The 19,918-nt window shown below is 43.7% G+C and overlaps 1 protein-coding gene across 1 annotated transcript in view; it reads right to left on the bottom strand.

Moving 5' to 3' along the window:
- dnajc13 (DnaJ heat shock protein family (Hsp40) member C13) overlaps positions 1–19,918 on the bottom strand; it is a gene marked incomplete at its 3' end in the record, with an annotated part of 98,347 nt that overhangs the window by 64,757 nt on the left and 13,672 nt on the right. The window contains exons 2-12 of the mRNA XM_080793251.1: positions 19,652–19,732; positions 17,052–17,127; positions 15,833–15,982; positions 14,797–14,838; positions 13,822–14,022; positions 11,629–11,835; positions 8,747–8,842; positions 8,503–8,594; positions 4,747–4,913; positions 3,963–4,042; positions 1,882–2,090 (exon numbers count right to left, since the gene is read on the bottom strand). Of these exons, the coding sequence (XP_080649377.1) occupies positions 1,882–2,090; positions 3,963–4,042; positions 4,747–4,913; positions 8,503–8,594; positions 8,747–8,842; positions 11,629–11,835; positions 13,822–14,022; positions 14,797–14,838; positions 15,833–15,982; positions 17,052–17,127; positions 19,652–19,732 (1,401 nt within the window). The remainder of the gene's footprint in view (positions 1–1,881; positions 2,091–3,962; positions 4,043–4,746; positions 4,914–8,502; positions 8,595–8,746; positions 8,843–11,628; positions 11,836–13,821; positions 14,023–14,796; positions 14,839–15,832; positions 15,983–17,051; positions 17,128–19,651; positions 19,733–19,918) is intronic.

The following is a 19,918-nucleotide window of genomic DNA, read 5'->3' as shown; positions in this document are numbered from 1 at the left end:
ATATCAGATCAGGGAAAGAAAATCGGTATTGGCAGATACTCAAAATCTATTGATCGGAATGGGATGGGGAGGAAAGACACATGATCGGGACATCCATAATAATCAATAATAATAGAAATAATAATAATAAACAACACATGGTACAAAACAGTACTTATGTATACTGTAGAACAGTGCTTCCCAAAGTTAAATTAACATTGATGTTACAATATAAATTGGGGGTCCCAGAGATATAAATGCCATTAAATGGGGGTTCATACTCCATAGACTAATGCATGTCAAACTGGGGGTCTTTGAAATTAATCGGGTTGAGAGTCACTGCTACAGCTGTAAAAACCTTTTATGGGGGGTCCCTGGCATATCTCTTCAAATGGGGGGTCCCTGCCCTGGCATATCTCTTCAAATAGGGGGTCCATAGCATATCTCTTCAAATGGGGGGTCCCTAGCATATCTCTTCAAATGGGGGGTCCCCAGCATATCTCTTCAAATGGGGGTCCCTGGCATATCTCTTCAAATGGGGTCCCTGGCATATCTCTTCAAATGGGGGGTCCCTGGCATATGTCTTCAAATAGGGGGTCCCTGGCATATCTCTTCAAATGGGGGGTCCCTGGCATATCTCTTCAAATAGGGGGTCCCTGGCATATCTCTTCAAATAGGGGGTCCCTGGCATATCTCTTCAAATGGGGTCCCTGGCATATCTCTTCAAATGGGGGGTCCCTGGCATATGTCTTCAAATAGGGGGTCCCTGGCATATCTCTTCAAATGGGGGGTCCCTGGCACATCTCTTCAAATAGGGGGTCCCTGGCATATCTCTTCAAATAGGGGGTCCCTGGCATATCTCTTCAAATAGGGGGTCCCTGGCATATCTCTTCAAATAGGGGGTCCCTGGCATATCTCTTCAAATAGGGGGTCCCTGGCATATCTCTTCAAATAGGGGGTCCCTGGCATATCTCTTCAAATAGGGGGTCCCTGGCATATCTCTTCAAATGGGGGTCCCTGGCATATCTCTTCAAATGGGGGTCCCTGGCATATCTCTTCAAATAGGGGGTCCCTGGCATATCTCTTCAAATAGGGGGTCCCTGGCATATCTCTTCAAATAGGGGGTCCCTGGCATATCTCTTCAAATAGGGGGTCCGTGGGGCTGATTAGGGTACATTTGGGGGTCCTTGATATGACATCGTTTGGGAAACACTGCTCTAGTTCGGATATCTAATAAAACAGAACGGACACTTTGCTAAGCCCCGCCCACTCTGCCAGACCAAGGTCTCAGCCAATGAGATGCAAGGTAAATGGATTCTTGTGACGTAAAAGAAAAACGTTTTTTTTGTATTTATTCTTAATTTGTTTCTGTTTTCTGAACTGTGATCTAAATCAGAGTCCATGTGAGGAGTTGGAGTTGGAACCTGAGACCTTGACCCCATTTACCCGCTGAGAGCTGTTCATGAGGTGGACAGCCGGCGGGGGATTGGGGCTCAGGGACGCAATAAAACAACGACCTCTGCATCCACGGGATGCACTACTGTACTGTTTTTAATTCTAGTTTATTTTGCTAGCTTTAGTTATAATAATCATTTCTTCTTCTGTTTTCTACATGAATAATATAACCACATTATTATAACCATATAAAATGAAATGGGAGTTAAATGCTGCAATTTGTAAAAAATCACAAAATAATATGACTCCTAACGTGTCCCTGGGACTCATTTCTAAAAGACCAGTGAAAGTGTGCGTGTGCGCGTGCGTGTGCGTGTGTGTGTGTGTGTGTGTGTGTGTGTGCGTCTGTGTGTGTGCGTGCGTCTGTGTGTGTGTGTGTGTGCGTCTGTGTGCGTGCGTGCGTGCGTGCGTCTGTGTGTGTGTGTGTGTGTGCGTGCGTCTGTGTACCGGGGCAGCTGGGTAAACGCCATGAAGCCGGCCTTGGACGCCACCAGCCGCCGGATGGCCTGGAACTGACTCTCCAGCTCCGCGTTGAGCCCCGCCCCCTGGGGGGCGCCAGGCCCCGCCCCTAGCCCCACCCCTAGCTCCGCCTCCTGGGAGAGCAGAGCCAAGATGGCGTTGTTGATCAGCTTCTCCTTGTTCTCCGAGAACAGACCCTGAGAGAGAGAGAGAGAGACACCGAGTTACAATGAGGAGAGAGAGAGAGAGAGAGACACCGAGTTACAATGAGGAGAGAGAGAGACACAGAGTTACAATGAGGAGAGAGAGAGAGAGAGACACCGAGTTACAATGAGGACATAGAGAGAGAGAGAGAGAGAGAGAGAGAGAGAGAGAGAGAGAGAGAGAGAGAGACCGAGTTACAATGAGGAGAGAGAGAGAGAGAGAGAGAGACACCGAGTTACAATGAGGAGAGAGAGAGAGAGAGACACCGAGTTACAATATTATGGCGACGACATTATACAACATATTGATGCTGTATGTATGAAGTCTATGAAGATGCTTTGGTATATTGCCCTTTTGTTCTTCCTTCATGTCATTTAACACTCTATTATAGCTTAATTTCCCCTCATATTAATTACTGTAATATTGTCAGGGCTGCTACATATTCAACACATCTCACTAAACTACTGATCATTCAAAAAAGGTTTCTGAGAATGATTTCACATTCAAAATCGGTATGAGCCGTCTGCCCCGCTCTTTATTAAATACTCACTATTACCCATTGACAAAGTAAACGTTTTTCCAGACCTGTTTATTTATGTTTAAATTAAAAAAATGCATACAAGACATTCCGTCTTCTTTTCACAATTTCTTCCGTGTTACTTCTGACATTCACTCCTGCCCCACAAGGCAAAGAGATCATTTTGAATTACCCTATTGTCGCACGTCCAAACATCAATCTTTCATCAAATGTAGAGGCCCTCATCTATGGAACTCCCTATAGATGCTTCACTTAAATCCTCATTATCCTTAGGCCAATATTAAAAAAACATGTAAAGAAATATCTTATTTCTTCCTCTCTGTAGATTACATGTTTTACCTTGATGCGTTATTGTTTATTTCCGTTTTTTGTGCAGTCTGTGTTTTTATTTCTTTACGGCACATCTTTTAAACCAATGACCTCTTCCTATAGGAAAGGATTCAATATAAGCCTTCTGGCTTCTTCCCTTCCTTGCATTGTATTTTTGTTCTTTGATATGTTATCGTCTATTTTTTGTACTACATGCTAAATAAATAAACCTAAACCTAAACCTACAATGAGGAGAGAGAGAGAGAGAGAGAGAGACACCGAGTTACAGTAGATAGATAGACTCTTATGTCTGGTCCTGTCAGATAGATAGAGTATAACACCTGGTCCTGTCAGATAGATACTCTAACACCTGGTCCTGTCAGATAGATACTCTAACACCTGGTCCTGTCAGATAGATACTCTAACACCTGGTCCTGTCAGATAGATACTCTAACACCTGGTCCTGTCAGATAGATACTCTTATGTCTGGTCCTGTCAGATAGATACTCTTATGTCTGGTCCTGTCAGATAGATAGACTCTTATGCCTGGTCCTGTCAGATAGATAGAGTATAACACCTGGTCCTGTCAGATAGATAGACTAACACCTGGTCCTGTCAGATAGATAGACTAACACCTGGTCCTGTCAGATAGATAGACTAACACCTGGTCCTGTCAGATAGATAGACTAACACCTGGTCCTGTCAGATAGATAGACTAACACCTGGTCCTGTCAGATAGATAGACTAACACCTGGTCCTGTCAGATAGATAGACTAACACCTGGTCCTGTCAGATAGATACTCTTATGTCTGGTCCTGTCAGATAGATAGACTCTTATGCCTGGTCCTGTCAGATAGATAGACTAACACCTGGTCCTGTCAGATAGATAGACTAACACCTGGTCCTGTCAGATAGATACTCTAACACCTGGTCCTGTCAGATAGATAGAGTATAACACCTGGTCCTGTCAGATAGATAGAGTATAACACCTGGTCCTGTCAGATAGATAAACTCTTACGTCTTGCGTGACGGCGTGCAGAACGCCGCTGTAGGAGATGTTGGCGTTGAACCGGAACACAGCGTCGGCAAAGTTACCGTCTGAGAATACAGGAGAAAATATTAATACGGTTAAATTATTAATACAGTTAAATTATTAATATCAATACAGATACCGTCTGAGAATACAGGAGAAAATATTAATACGGTTAAATTATTAATACAGTTAAATTATTAATATCAATACAGATACCGTCTGAGAATACAGGAGAAAATATTAATACAGTTAAATTATTAATACAGTTACCATCTGAGAATACAGGAGAAAATATTAATACAGTTAAATTATTAATATTAATACAGTTACCGTCTGAGAATACAGGAGAAAATATGAATACGGTTAAATTACGAATATTAATGCAGTTCAATTATTAATATCAATACAGTTACCATCTGAGAAGACAGGAGAAATTATTAATATTAATAAAGTTACCATCTGGTAACTCCAGCCCATCCGGGCTGGAAACCCCCTTTGCTTTAACCCATTCTGACCCGAGATCAGATGTTCTTCTACATCCTGACAGTTTTCTGAAAAAGCTATGTTTCTGTGTCAGTCGTTCTTCGATTTTTCAAAAAATAGCAGATCTACAAGCTCATAGCGCGCCACTCGGTGGCGCGCTACAAGCTTGTAGATCTGCTATTTTTCAATAGCTAAAGCATAACATAATGCTAACACAGGGAACAGGGGTTCCCGCCCCAAAATGGGTTAATAAAGTAAATAAGTCATATTCCATATTTGGACGTACTGGGCGGAGCCGCCAGGAACTTGAGGTGCAGTGACTCCACCTCCTCGTCCACGGGCATGCTCAGTAGCCCCCAGCGCTGGCCGCGCTGCGTGGGCGCCATCTTCACGCACACGTCTCTGTTGCCCGACGCGCGCACGCCGTCCAGGAGGCTGGCTAGCAGCGAGTCCCTGTACGCACACACACACAGTACGCACACACACACACACACACAGTACACACACACACACACACACACACACACACACACACACACACACACTTCGGGTCTGATATGGACGTAAAATGAAGCCTGTCAGTCCTTGTATTGTAAATCGCCATCTTTCTAGATCCGTTTGGGCCCAGCTGGCCCATTGGCTTGCCCAGACAACGAGGCGGGACTTCCCCCCTTCTTCTTTGTTGGTTTTTATTTTGACTCGAGTGGGTGGGGGATCCCGTTCATAGACTGTAACGGTAGCCACGCCCCTCAGAACATACGCGACTTTATGGTAATTTCTTTAATAAATGGGACCATCATTTTCCAAAAAGAATATTATGACATTAGAAATGAGACTTTAAACTAGTGACTGGAAGCAGAAAGTATTCATGACCATGTTTATCCTGCTACCCTAATAGACAGGGGTACACAAGCACATGGCCGTTTATCCAACAGCTTTCTCCGACCCAACCACACTTTCACCACACATCTCTATATGCAAAATAAATTCGGCACACTCCCAGAATACATATAGGCTACATTTCATTGAAAGAAATGTCTTAATTACTGAATAAATATTACTTTTGTCAACCACGCCATTGTTGCTCAACATCAACAGCCTACGTCAGAATCGTCATGTTGGCGTCTACTACGCCAACTACGTTCACTTAATGGGGCCAGTCCTTCACAGTGACACACGCGTTAGATGAACCACGCGACCGGGATGGTTTCTACCCCTCAATGTCGTGCATTTGCTGCGCCCTTCTAATGCTGCGCCACGCCTACTCTATACTGCTCCATGCGACTCGAACAGCGTCAGCAGCAGCAGCTCCGAGCCTCCGTCAGAAAGGCTGCCCACACCACTGCACAGCCCCACACCCAAATGAATCGAATGAATGAATAAGGCGCTTATATCGCTTTTGCTCAGTGGATGGGACATTTACATTAAAAGCAATCGGATGGACGCGTGGATAACGGCATGGTTGTGTCGTGTGCAATCGGAGGGAAAGCTTCCATAATCCATATAGCTTCCATGCTAGCTGCTTCAGACACAGGGGAGGGGAGGGAGAAATAGTGCGAAATAGTGTGTGTCGCGTCGCCCTCCAGCTGCAATTGCGAGTGTGCGCTGTGTGCAGGGCACACTACTGAGTTTAAAAACACAGCTGAAACATGAAGTGGAGTCTGTCCAACGATGTCGAGTCTGTGGGGGCTATATGAAGAATTAAATAGCCCCTTTTAGCCCCCATGAGGATTTTCGTGGACATTTTATATTAACATTACAGATTTTCTGGGAATTATTGACACTCTGTGACTCTGTCACAGACTGCATACTAGCGTATTTACACATGCTCTGGAATTCCGCCGGCTGTTCAGAGGTGTTAAAAGTACTCAAATGCTAATCGGGTTTCTTTTGTTTTCACCTAGCCAGGTATTATATGCCTACAGTACAGTGCCCATAGGCGGCGGGTGTGTAAGGCAGCAACACTGACACTTTCAGCGGAGTGACTCGAGAAAAGACCCATATCGTCCAAAATAGGCTAATCAGTCGTTGTCTGTGTATAGGCTAATTCATTGGTAAAAGTATGCTAAATAACTCAATTTTAGACCATTTGGGAAATAAATAAATCCGCGGCGGAAAGTACAATGTGCATGCACACAATTTGTAAATAAATAAATGTGTTACATTTTCTTGCATAAACACAAAGAGCTGTTTCCATAACTGCACAAATTATTGCACATAACATGAGTAGCTGTTATAATAACATAATAACATGAGTAGCTCTTTGCCTGCCTGCCTGCCTGCCTGTCTGTCTGTCCATGAGTAGTTATTTGTCTGTCTGTCAATGAGTAGCTGTCTTACTGTCTGCCTGTCTATGAGTAGCTGTCTGCCTGCCTGTCTATGAGTAGCTGTCTGCCTGCCTGCCTGTCCAATTGTCCATGAGTAGCTGTCTGTCTGCCTGTCTGAGTAGCTGTCTGCCTGCCTGCCTAATTGTCCATGAGTAGCTGTCTGTCTGCCTGTCTATGAGTAGCTGTCTGTCTGCCTGCCTGCCTAATTGTCCATGAGTAGCTGTCTGTCTGCCTGTCTATGAGTAGCTGTCTGCCTTCCTGCCTGTCCAATTGTCCATGAGTAGATGTCTGTCTGTCTATGAGTAGCTGTCTGCCTGCCTGCCTGTCCAATTGTCCATGAGTAGCTGTCTGTCTGTCTATGAGTAGCTGTCTGCCTTCCTGCCTGTCCAATTGTCCATGAGTAGCTGTCTGTCTGCCTGTCTATGAGTAGCTGTCTGCCTGCCTGCCTGTCCAATTCTCCATGAGTAGCTGTCTGTCTGCCTGTCTATGAGTAGCTGTCTGCCTGCCTGCCTGTCCAATTCTCCATGAGTAGCTGTCTGTCTGCCTGTCTATGAGTAGCTGTCTGCCTGCCTGTCCAATTCTCCATGAGTAGCTGTCTGTCTGCCTGTCTATGAGTAGCTGTCTGACTGCCTGCCTGTCCAATTATCCATGAGTAGCTGTCTGTCTGCCTGTCTATGAGTAGCTGTCTGCCTGCCTGCCAGCCAGCAAGTTGGTTAACAGAAAATAAATTGTTATGGCTGAGTAAAATAAAATACAATAAACACAATTTGCCTGAAAATAGATTACCCAGCTATGACCTTTTTCATGAAAAAAATGTAGTAGTGATATGGCTGACTGAGTAAAATAAAACAATCTACCTGAAAATAGATACCTATAAGTGAAGAACTATTAATGGCAGCTGGGTTTCATCATTCAAATAAAATAGAATTCTGTCCGTTTAGCTATAAAATTATGTCAGGGAGTAGGGATACACAGTATATGTCTTTCATTTGCATTGCATCTCCCCCCCCCGCCCCAAGCTTTTATTTTCGTTCGAGTAATAGTACAACTCTAATAGTATTACTTATAATAATGTAATTAAAGATAACTTCATTCAGATTTATTTATTTTTATTTCATTTTCCAGATTTATTTTTTCTTCTTTTTTTTAGATTTTCATTGGTGGGCCAGTCATAATGGTCCCGCGGGCCTGATGTGGCCCGCGGGCCTGAGGTTGAGTATCACTGCTGTAGCCTACCCAAAGTACCAGTGAAAACATCAACTTATTTTTTTCCACCGCTGTGGGGGGGGGCTGCGGGGAGGCGGGGCTGCGGGTAGCCCCCATGAGGATCATCAGAACTATTCGGTTCTGAGTCTGTCAACTCCCGCAATTTCCTTCTTCCCATATTGCGCTGCAACGACACTAGGATTGAGCCCCCCGAAGGGGGGCGAAATTCTAGTTAAGGTAATACAGTCTAGGTGAAGTTGGGCCCAAATACATGGACCTCTATGGGTTTTTTGGGCCTCAACAGGCCATTATATGAACTTTCAGGAAATCCCGATTTCCTTAGTGGCTTCACAAAATATCTGTCTGACTGCCCCCCTGGTACGCACGCACACACACTTTTTTTTAAATTAATTTTAGATCGCCTTTAGGGCCTCGTAATCACAAATTACAAATAACTTAAAATATACAAAGAAATGAATGACATTTAATAATGTGGGAGGTTCTCGTACCTTTCTGTGGACGAGAACTTCCTGATCTGTCCTCGAATGAACTCTACGGTGAACACCTGGGGGTTATCTACATCACAGATGAGAGAGAACACCTGGGAGAGAGACATAGAGACAGAGAGAGAGAGAGAGAGAACAATAATCAAATTAAAAGGTTAATGCCTTTTAAAGCCTCAAAAATATCTTAAAGATAAATACAAAATAGAATCTTGACAAAAATCAACCATGAAGTTCTCAGAGTCCTCACCTCTCCGAAGGGTTTGATGGTGACGATGTTGTAGGAGGCGGGGTCTCTTTCCACCAGACACGTCTCTGTGAGACACAGGATGCGTTTCACCGGCTCCTGTGAGGGTCAAAATACCTCCTTTAATTCATAACTAGGGCCGGGACTAATTGCGATTAATTTAGATTAATTAACTACAGAAAATTTTCACTGCGGAACGTTTCTCACTGGGCGCTTTTCTATAGTACTGAAAACTGGAAATAATAAAAAGTCACCCCATTTTGTGTTGCCTAGAACTGGAGGTCTGACAAAAAACAGTAACAATATGAAGTAAGTACAGCTTTGTGATGTCACTGAGATGTACTTGTTACTGTTACTACATTTTTTTCAGACCTCCAGTTCTAGGCAACACAGAATGGGGTGACTTTTTATTATTATTTCCACAACAGGTATATTAATGACAGTAAAATGTTGAAAATGAGTGGTATCCTGTAGTCACTATTCATTGATTCACTGTTCTCGCTGTTCTCAGGTTGAATATTGATATGCGATTAAAATGCAATTAATCTAGATTAATTAACTACAAAGCCTCTGATTAATTAGATTATTTTTTTTAATCGAGTCCCAGCTCTATTCATAACGTTTGACCACAGGCTCCTGTGAGGGTCAAAATACCTCCTTTATTTATAACGTTTGACCACAGACTCCTGTGAGGGTCAAAATACCTCCTTTAATTCATAACGTTTGACCACCGGCTCCTGTGAGGGTCAAAATACCCAGCTGCCATTAGTCAGTTTTAGTTTCAGACTAATGAGAACCTATTGATCATTTTACTGTCCAATGACTGCCTGCCTAAATATGTCCACTGCTGGCCTGCTCGCTTTGCCTAGAAAAATGGCAACAAAAAAATACGGGGAAGCAGCTTTTTGCTTCTAGGGGCCGACGGCATGGAACAAGCTCCCACTGTACCTTCGACAGGAAGCCTCTGTAGACATTTTTAAAGCACAGCTCAAGACCCACTGCTTTTCTTTTTTATTCTCCATTGTTCTGTAAAGCACTTTGAGCTGCATTTCATGTCATGAAAGGTGCTATTTGAATACAAATAAAGTTTTATTATTATTATTATCAATGACACAAGGGGCGGACCCGAAAAAAGACCACCCCCAATAATCGGAGCGTGCTGCGCCCACAGATGTGCCCCTTTCTGGGGTTTGAGCCCTCAGCGCTCTCTGCACGGTCAACTACTAGTTATATTAGTTAGTAGATAGTTACACTAACTAACCGTGTGTCTCCTGGTGATCTTCTGGACCGTGAACTAGTTATATTAGTTAGTAGATAGTTATAATATAGAGCTGGGACTCGATTAACAAAAAAAAATCTAATTAATCAGAGGCTTTGTAGTTAATTAATCTAGATTAATCGCATTTTAATCGCAATATCAATATTCAACCTGAGAACAGCGAGATTTTTTTTTTTTTATGTTTTTTGGTATCCCAGTGAATCAATGAATAGTGACTACAGGATACCACTCATTTTCAACATTTTACTGTCATTAATATACCTGTTGTGGAAATAATAATAAAAAGTCACCCCATTCTGTGTTGCCTAGAACTGGAGGTCTGAAAAAAAATGTAGTAACAGTAACAAGTACATCTCAGTCACATCACAAAGCTGTACTTACTTCATATTGTTACTGTTTTTTGTCAGACCTCCAGTTCTAGGCAACACAAAATGGGGTGACTTTTTATTATTTCCAGTTTTCAGTACTATAGAAAAGCACCCAGTGAGAAACGTTCCGCGGTGAAAAAAAAGGTGCGATTAATTTATCTGTAGTTAATCGCGATACATTTTTCTGTAGTTAATTAATCTAAATGAATCGCAATTTGTCCCGGCCCTATTATAATAACTAACAGTGTGTCTCCTGGTGATCTTCTGGACAGTGAACTAGTTATATTAGTTAGTAGATAGTTACACTAACTAACCGTGTGTCTCCACAGTGAACTAGTTATATTAGTTAGTAGTTAGTTACACTAACTAACCGTGTGTCTCCTGGTGATCTTCTGGACCGTGAACTAGTTATATTAGTTAGTAGATAGTTATACTAACTAACCGTGTGTCTCCACAGTGAACTAGTTATATTAGTTAGTAGATAGTTACACTAACTAACCGTGTGTCTCCACAGTGAACTAGTTATATTAGTTAGTAGATAGTTACACTAACTAACCGTGTGTCTCCTGGTGATCTTCTGAACAGTGAACTAGTTATATTAGTTAGTAGATAGTTACACTAACTAACCGTGTGTCTCCACAGTGAACTAGTTATATTAGTTAGTAGTTAGTTACACTAACTAACCGTGTGTCTCCTGGTGATCTTCTGGACCGTGAACTAGTTATATTAGTTAGTAGATAGTTACACTAACTAACCGTGTGTCTCCACAGTGAACTAGTTATATTAGTTAGTAGATAGTTACACTAACTAACCGTGTGTCTCCTGGTGATCTTCTGGACCGTGAACTAGTTATATTAGTTAGTAGTTAGTTACACTAACTAACCGTGTGTCCCCTGGTGATCTTCTGGACAGTGAACTAGTTATATTAGTTAGTAGTTAGTTACACTAACTAACCGTGTGTCTCCTGGTGATCTTCTGGACCGTGAACTAGTTATATTAGTTAGTAGATAGTTACACTAACTAACCGTGTGTCTCCTGGTGATCTTCTGGACCGTGAACTAGTTATATTAGTTAGTAGATAGTTACACTAACTAACCGTGTGTCTCCTGGTGATCTTCTGGACCGTGAACTAGTTATATTAGTTAGTAGATAGTTACACTAACTAACCGTGTGTCTACTGGTGATCTTCTGGACAGTGAACTAGTTATATTAGTTAGTAGATAGTTACACTAACTAACCGTGTGTCTCCTGGTGATCTTCTGGACCGTGAACTCGGCCAGTGAGGTGATGCTCTCGTCCGAGCTGTATTTCCCCAGACGGTCGAGGCTGAAGGTCTCGAAGGTCAACGCCTCCTTCCTGAGGCGCAGCGTGATGCCGATGAACGACCCCGCGTGCTCGATGGCGCTCCGCACGATGTCGTCACGATGCTCCGACGCAAACAGGTGCTGAGAGAGAGAGAGAGAGAGAGGGAGGGAGGGGGAGAGAGACAGAGAGAGAGAGGGAGAGGGAGGGGGAGAGAGACAGAGAGACAGAGAGAGAGAGAGAGAGAGGGGGAGAGAGACAGAGAAACGAAGAGATATTAGAGCAAGCAGTAATTATCACAACACCTGCATCTCTATATTCCATCGTGTCATATTTTGGGTGTACATTAATGTCAGTCAGTCAGTATTCTGATTCAGGATTATTTATTCTGTCTGAGTTTTTCTCCAGTCTGCCCCGGATGCAGACTTTAGGGTTCTAAAATGGTGTAGCCTACTGCAGCTATTTACAACCAGGTAGTGTATAAGTGAAATTGAACACTTAAATTAGTATTTAATACTTGAATACTTATACTTAGTATTTAATACTTAGTACTTTCAAAAGGGTTTATTGGGGCACCTTACAAATTGCATTGTTTGTTCTACTGGCTTTGGCTCTGTTGACAGCTAAAACGTTTTAAGGTGGTCATTGTGGGTGGAGTTAAGTACCTATTGTCCCTCCCATTGTCACACCCACTTCTATCCAGCTCTAAGGTGTTAAAAATGTTGTGAATATTGAAAGGGACTTTTCTCAGCTTTGGGTGAAAGGCTCCAATCATTTTAAAATGGTTATATCTCCTTCAATTATTGTCCAATTTCATTGAATGATACATCATATGAAAGTTTACATTCTGTACTTTAATAATCTGTAATAATCTGTAATCTGTAAAAATCGAGTTGAGGACCAAAGTGCTGGCCTGTGTCACACATTTGGAATTTCAAAACCCCATTATTCTTTTTTCCCCAGACTCTTTTTCGGCCCGGTGGGTCGTTCCCCGGGGAAGCTGCGGACGAAAAACCGAAGTGTCAGAGATATATAAAGTAAAAAGTGGGCGGTTTCAGTGTCAGAGTAGCCTCGGAAACCCAGACGTTTTTTATTTACAGGGAGAAAAAAAGAAAACTCTGGGTCCGAGTCCACTTCAATTCGGCATAGAGTAGCGCAAACGTCGATCACTCTCTGCTGATCTCTGATCGTCTGCACCTTTGTTAAATGGACGTACACACACACACACACACACTCCTCTCTCTCGCTCTAATTAATTAGTCTCATGTCGCACAGCTGCGTCTAGATTCTCCCGGCGGATCCTAGAAAGCATAGGTGGGTTCCAGGCTAGAGACAGAGACACTTCCAGGGCGAACAGAGGGGCGCAGCTCCTCCCTCTGACCACCGGGTGGTGCTCTTACCCAGGGTAAGGCCCTCAGAGGGAGGCCCCTGGTTTCTGTCGCCTTGGGAGCAGTGTTGATTTTGTCAACTAAAATGTTCGTCGACTACCTTTTTTTCCACTGGCGAAAACTAAATGAAAACTAAAGCCATGACGACTAACACCAAGACTAAATATACTAAAAATATCGTCAACAAATACAAACTAGACTAAAATGTCAGGAAGGGACTAGTGGACAAGAGATCCAGTATAAGTCATTTAAGTGTAAAAACGGTCCTTACGACGGCATCAAGGCCCGCCAAAATACATGTTGGACGAATAAATCAACTGTATTATAGATATTAGATATTAGATCTAGAGCTTCACAATCTTAGGGCTGAACATTGACTTTTCTTATCGTTGCTAATATCTGCACAATGTCACTTATTATTGCTAATATCTGCACAATGTTAAAATTAGATGTATTGTTTTAAATCACACCTGTGTGAAGTGAGGGGCGCTCTCATCATCTCGACGTGACATGTCGATTTGTTTAGACACGCGTAGACGGACATTCTCCTGTCATTGTCGACGGAAAACGTTGTCCTAACACGAGTTAGGACAAAAAGCTGTATATAGGAGGGGCTTTAGAGGCCCGAAAGAATCGCACGGACAAAACGTGAGAAATCGATCTCACCCTCCATTCCTCGCGCTCGCACGCGCACACGCACACACACACGCACACGCACAAACACACGCACAGAGTACGTACCAGCCTACTGAAGCCTCCGTACAGGATACAGAACCCTCCCTGGTAGTCAGAGAGCTCGGCGAAGCCTTCGACACATCGGTAGTCGTAGGAACACACCACCCTGTTGGAGTGGGGGTCGATCTGGTCGATGCCCCCCGGGGTCACCTCCAGGCCCACGGGCTTACGCACGTCGCTCCAATGGTGCTTGTAGCAGTTATAGCGCTGTGGGGGAGGGGGGGGGTTATGTCGACTAAAACTATGTCCGTCGACTTCCTTTTTCCACCAAACTAAATGTAAACTAATATAAGTAAAAACTGAGCTATAAGTTTTAACTAAGTAAATATACGATTTCGTCAACAAATAAAAACTAGACTAAAATGTTAGGAAGGTGTCACGACTATGGTCGTGTGTGGTTATGATTCATTATGAGTGTTATGAGTTATGAGTGTTATTTTGGATTATAAATATATATATATATACCATTAGCAATAAACATATATATTTATAATCCAAAATAACACTGTGGACAAGAGATCCAGTATAACTCATTTTACAAGTTAGTTGCATGCTGAAAATAGCCGATCTACAAGCCCACAACACGTTGCAGCGCGACACGCTGTGGGCTGTAGATTTAGTCGACTAAAATCTTTTGATAGTTAGTCGACTAAAACTAGACCAAACACTAAAACATTCCAGGTGACTAAAATGTGACTAAGACTAAATGAGTTAACGGGAAATTATGGACACTGTATTTTGCCCGTAAACCTCAAGTTTAGCAGCATATACAGTTAATATACGGTAACATACAGGTGTGATGGTACATATACAGTTAATATACGGTAATATACAGGTGTGAGATGGTACAATTGGGGAGTTTACCGGATTTGTTGGAAAGTTTAACGGGAGTTTCCTGTAATATACACATCCATATTCTATCCTTTTTGCGCAGGGCATGCTGACAGACAGAATCATATTTAATATAATTAAAACCCTCACCCTGCCAGTTATCTTTCCCTCCGAGAAGTCTGTTCTGAAGCGCTGTGGAGAGAAGAACAGGTTATAGAACAACATGGACCAATAGAAACGGTTCTTACTCATGGAGCAGAACAACATGGACCAATAGAAACGGTTCTTACTCATGGAGCAGAACAACATGGACCAATAGAAACGGTTCTTACTCATGGAGCAGAACAATATCGACCAATAGACACTAGAGACCTGTAGATGGCGGATTTAGCCGTGGTTAAGCGCAGTTTAGGGTGGATTTGGGTCATTAAAATATACTATGAATTAATTTGAAAAACTGCGGTAAATAAATGAATGGCACCAAACCTCTAATCAAACCTCATCAGTGGTTTTCAACCCTTTCATATCAAGGTCCATTTTTGAGCCACGGACCCACCAGACACACGCTGGTCCATATGCACTCTGCTCAATCGGTGTGCGTGCATGCGTGCGTGCGTGCATGGGTGCGTGCGTGGAAAAAAGGGGAGAATGTTTAGTCCTGTCACAAAGACAGGACATGATATTATACTATAATATATCTGATTAACTATTATGGTTTTAAAGATCGTTTTCTCCAGATCGGGTGAATCGATCACAGATCTATATTATTTTATCGGAGCGTCTCTACATCCTGAACACAATTGTACATTAATTCATCTACATTTTGTCCAAAAGGATTAACCCATTCTGGGCGGGAACGCCTTTTGGTGTTTTAAGCATTATGTTATACTTTAGCTATTGAAAAATAGCAGATCTACAAGCTCATAGCGCGGCACTTATACGAGCTTGTAGGTCAGCTACTTTTGAAAATGTGGCGCAAATCTTTGAATCTTTATTATTTCAAAGCGAACATTTTTAACTCAAATCTGGTCGGCTCCTTGACATGAAATAGTTTGAGAACCACTGACATTAGAAACATGAGGTTTTAACCCTGTGAGAACCACTGACAGGAAAACTGTCAGGATTTAGAAGACAATCTAGTGTCAGGTGGTCTGAATGGGTTAAAACCCATTAACCCTCTACTCACCAGGGCCTCTGTGAGCAGCTCCGTCCGGTGTTCCGTAGAGAACTTGAGCGTTTCGGACTTCTTGCCGCTCCCTTTGCGGAATGTGAGGTTGAACTCTGTGCCCTGGCCTTTCCCCACGGGACTGATGCCGCATATGTCCCCGTAAGGCCACTGGAGACAAGAGACACATGGTTAATGTCCACAGATGTCCCCGTAAGGCCACTGGAGACAAGAGACACATGGTTAATGTCCACAGATGTCCCCGTAAGACCACTGGGGACACCAGGAGACAAAGACAAATAATATGATTTGTCCAGGTTCCTGACTACCGGCTACAATGTGATTATAAATCGATTGCACCTACAGTAAGGAAGCTGCCATTTCTGTTCACGAGCTTTCAAGCTATTCCTTCATTTCCTTTTCCGCTAAGCAACAAGATATATATGCTTAGATGATTTATATTTACGTTAGGATAAATGTGCACGACTGTAAAGACGAAACGGAAGTGGGGAGGAGGCTCCACTTCCGCTTTACATTTTACTCGTGATCAGAGCTTCCGTTGCTCCAGACTGTACGACGGAAGCATTTATATTTTACTCATGATCAGAGCTTCCGTTGCTCCAGACTGTACGACGGAAGCATTTATATTTTACTCATGATCAGAGCTTCCGTTACTCCAGACTGTATGACGGAAGCATTTATATTTTACTCGTGATCAGAGCTTCCGTTGCTCCAGACTGTACGACGGAAGCATTTATATTTTACTCATGATCAGAGCTTCCGTTGCTCCAGACTGTACGACGGAAGCATTTATATTTTACTCATGATCAGAGCTTCCGTTGCTCCAGACTGTACGACGGAAGCATTTATATTTTACTCATGATCAGAGCTTCCGTTGCTCCAGACTGTACGACGGAAGCATTTATATTTTACTCATGATCAGAGCTTCCGTTGCTCCAGACTGTACGACGGAAGCACTTATATTTTACTCATGATCAGAGCTTCCGTTGCTCCAGACTGTATGACGGAAGCATTTATATTTTACTCATGATCAGAGCTTCCGTTGCTCCAGACTGTACGACTGAAGCATTTGGAGATTGTGAGAGGCAACATTTTGGCCACGCGAGAGGAGACAGGACAGGCTAGGGGTCGGTCGGCAGGACAGACCCCTAGAAGTTTAAATAAGCTCTCACCTGATTGGCATTGGTCACCTCCAGGGTATGTTTAAATGAACTCTCACCTGATTGGTCACCTCCAGGGTGGCAGGGTTGTATGTAGTGATGCCATGGGTTCCCACCGAGAACACACGCTTGTACCTGGAAGAGACCGAGGAGGATGAGTCACACACTGCTACCACGCACGCACACACACACACACACACACACACACTGCTCAATGCTGGCTACCACGCACACGCACGTACACACACACATTGTTACTGCTTAATGTAAGTCTGCTAAATGCCTAAATTGTAAATTGTTAGGTTCTTATGATCCTAGATGACTATTTTTCTACAATGTATCACCATGTGTTGTTCTGCTTACTGTAAAACTCTCTGGATTAAGAGTCTGATAAATGATTACAGAGTAAGACACACACACACACACACACACACACACACACACACGGAAGGAAGGAGTTGCTCAACTCAGACTTCCACTTTACTGCCGGCTTTTGAGTGACAAAGGAGAATTAAATCATTGTATATGCAGTGAATAGCAGTTGATAGGCATGCGTGCGTGTGTGCGTGCGTGCCTGCGTGCGCCTGCCCATTGATTGCAGTTAAAACTGCAGGGAAACTCCCCCCTGTCAGGTGTAAAGGAGCAACTTGGACACTCAGGCATGAAGGAAGCATGAGTTCAAGTCTGTTGCTCTCCCCTTGTCCCCCATATATGGGGACTAGGTTGGTCTCCCCTTGTCCCCCATATATGGGGACTAGGTTGGTCTCCCCTTGTCCCCCATATATGGGGACTAGGTTGGTCTCCCCTTGTCCCCCATATATGGGGACTAGGTTGGTCTCCCCTTGTCCCCCATATATGGGGACTAGGTTGCTCTCCCCTTGTCCCCCATATATGGGGACTAGGTTGCTCTCCCCTTGTCCCCCATATATGGGGACTAGGTTGGTCTCCCCTTGTCCCCCATTTATGGGGACTAGGTTGGCGGAGGGTGTGTAGAGCCCAGGATCACATTAGATAATCAATGTTAAAGTCATACGATAAGACAGTGTGGTTGTTGTCATGGAACAAATTAAAACCAGGGCAGCAGATCATTTTAAATCCAGGATAAATTCAGGGTAAATTAAGTTAGAATCATTTGGCATTCTCAGAAACAATGAACGTGTTTCACATCCAAGAGTTTTCGCCCCCTGGTAAACTCAGCAAAACTCCCGGAAATTAGAATTTCGACTACATTTGAGAATTAAAAAATATACATTTTAGGGAGAGGATTGACTCGTTTCATCCTCGGGTAAACAAACGTTTAACTTTGCCTTTTTTTAAATTATGGCTACAACTGAAGATAACTATAATTACAGTTACGAGAGCAGACCGACAGAAAGGGCTTCTGAAAGGGGGGCTGGTCTGGCCCGGGGCGGCCTAGCGGTCCAGGCACCCAGGCCGACAGCGTGTCGCAGGTTCGACTCCCGATCCCGACGACCTTAGCTGCGTGTCACACCCCCCCACACCCCCCTTCCCCAATTTCCTGTCACCACACTATCAAATAAAGACAGAAAAATCTGAAGTGAGTGGTTCTGCACTGCACTGCACTGCACTGCACTGCACTGCACTGCACTGCACTGCACTAGCTCTCCTCCCTGGCCTCTGTCTGTGTTAGGCTGCACAACAGTGACAATCAGCGATATGATACTTCCGTTCTCGGACACAGGGACGGACACTCATCGCTGTCTATAGGAGGGGTTGCACCACTCAGATAGTTCCATAGAGCAGTGTGTGGACTCAGATAGTTCCATAGAGCAGTGTGTGGACTCAGATAGTTCCATAGAGCAGCGTGGACTCAGATAGTTCCATGGAGCAGCGTGTGGACTCAGATAGTTCCATAGAGCAGCGTGTGGACTCAGATAGTTCCATAGAGCAGCGTGTGGACTCAGATAGTTCCATAGAGCAGTGTGTGGAAAGAGGCTCTGACAGAAGGCCTTTGTGTGCAGCAGAACAAGCCTGTTGGTCACACAGAGACAACAGAGACTAATCTAATTGAAGGCCAGAGTCACAGGACTGGAAGGAGAACGCCAAGATCACAGAGAACATTATGCTGCGTTTAGGAGGTCTTAAAGAACTACAGATATGAGAGAGAGAGAGGCCTTAAAGAACTACAGCTATGAGAGAGAGAGGCCTTAAAGAACTACAGCTATGAGAGAGAGAGAGGTCTTAAAGAACTACAGATGAGAGAGAGAGAGGCCCTTAACCGTTTCCGTACGTAGGACGTCCTCAGACGTCCTAGGGTCATATTAGTTTACCGTTGACTTAGCTGTTAGCGCGGCGGAAAGAATGACTCGTCTCTCCTAATCCAGGGCGCTCTCCGTGGTTTTGAACGGATCGATATGCTGGCACTTCATTTCTGCTCCTCATCCGTCTCTCCCGCAAAATATGAACGCTTGTTGTAGTGTCTAGTGTACAGTAGACCGGTGACTGACGGGCACGTACAGGTCTAGTGTACAGTACAGTGTACAGTGAGATAAACCTACAGGTCTAGTCTATACAATGGGTTCTAAATGTTTGAAGTGTCCTGTACTTGTGCTCTGCTCGCGCAAGTAAATACAACGAATATAACATATTGTCTGGCTTAAAATCGCCCGTGTTTAGTGTTCCAAGTCTAGGGACTTACTTTCCTCTCCAGGAGTGTTTGGTGGTGTAGAAACAGGCCAAGTCGTTGTTCTCCTTGATGACATTCATCTTCTCACAGGACCTGCGGGGGGGGGGGGGGGGGGGGGTGAGATAGGGGGGGGGGGGGGTTAGCTCAGAGACAGGGACACACACTTTTCTACAAACTGAACATCAGAAACAGTTTGAACTTGAAGCCAGTCGTTCCCAAACCTTTTCATGTCAAGCACCCACAAATTGAGCTCAGTGGCCTCGTGGTTAGAGTGTCCGC

This window comes from Protomyctophum bolini (assembly GCF_963924005.1).
Source record: "Protomyctophum bolini genome assembly, chromosome: 21".
Taxonomy (NCBI): Eukaryota; Metazoa; Chordata; class Actinopteri; order Myctophiformes; family Myctophidae; genus Protomyctophum; species Protomyctophum bolini.
This window is presented reverse-complemented; position numbering and strand designations above follow the sequence as displayed.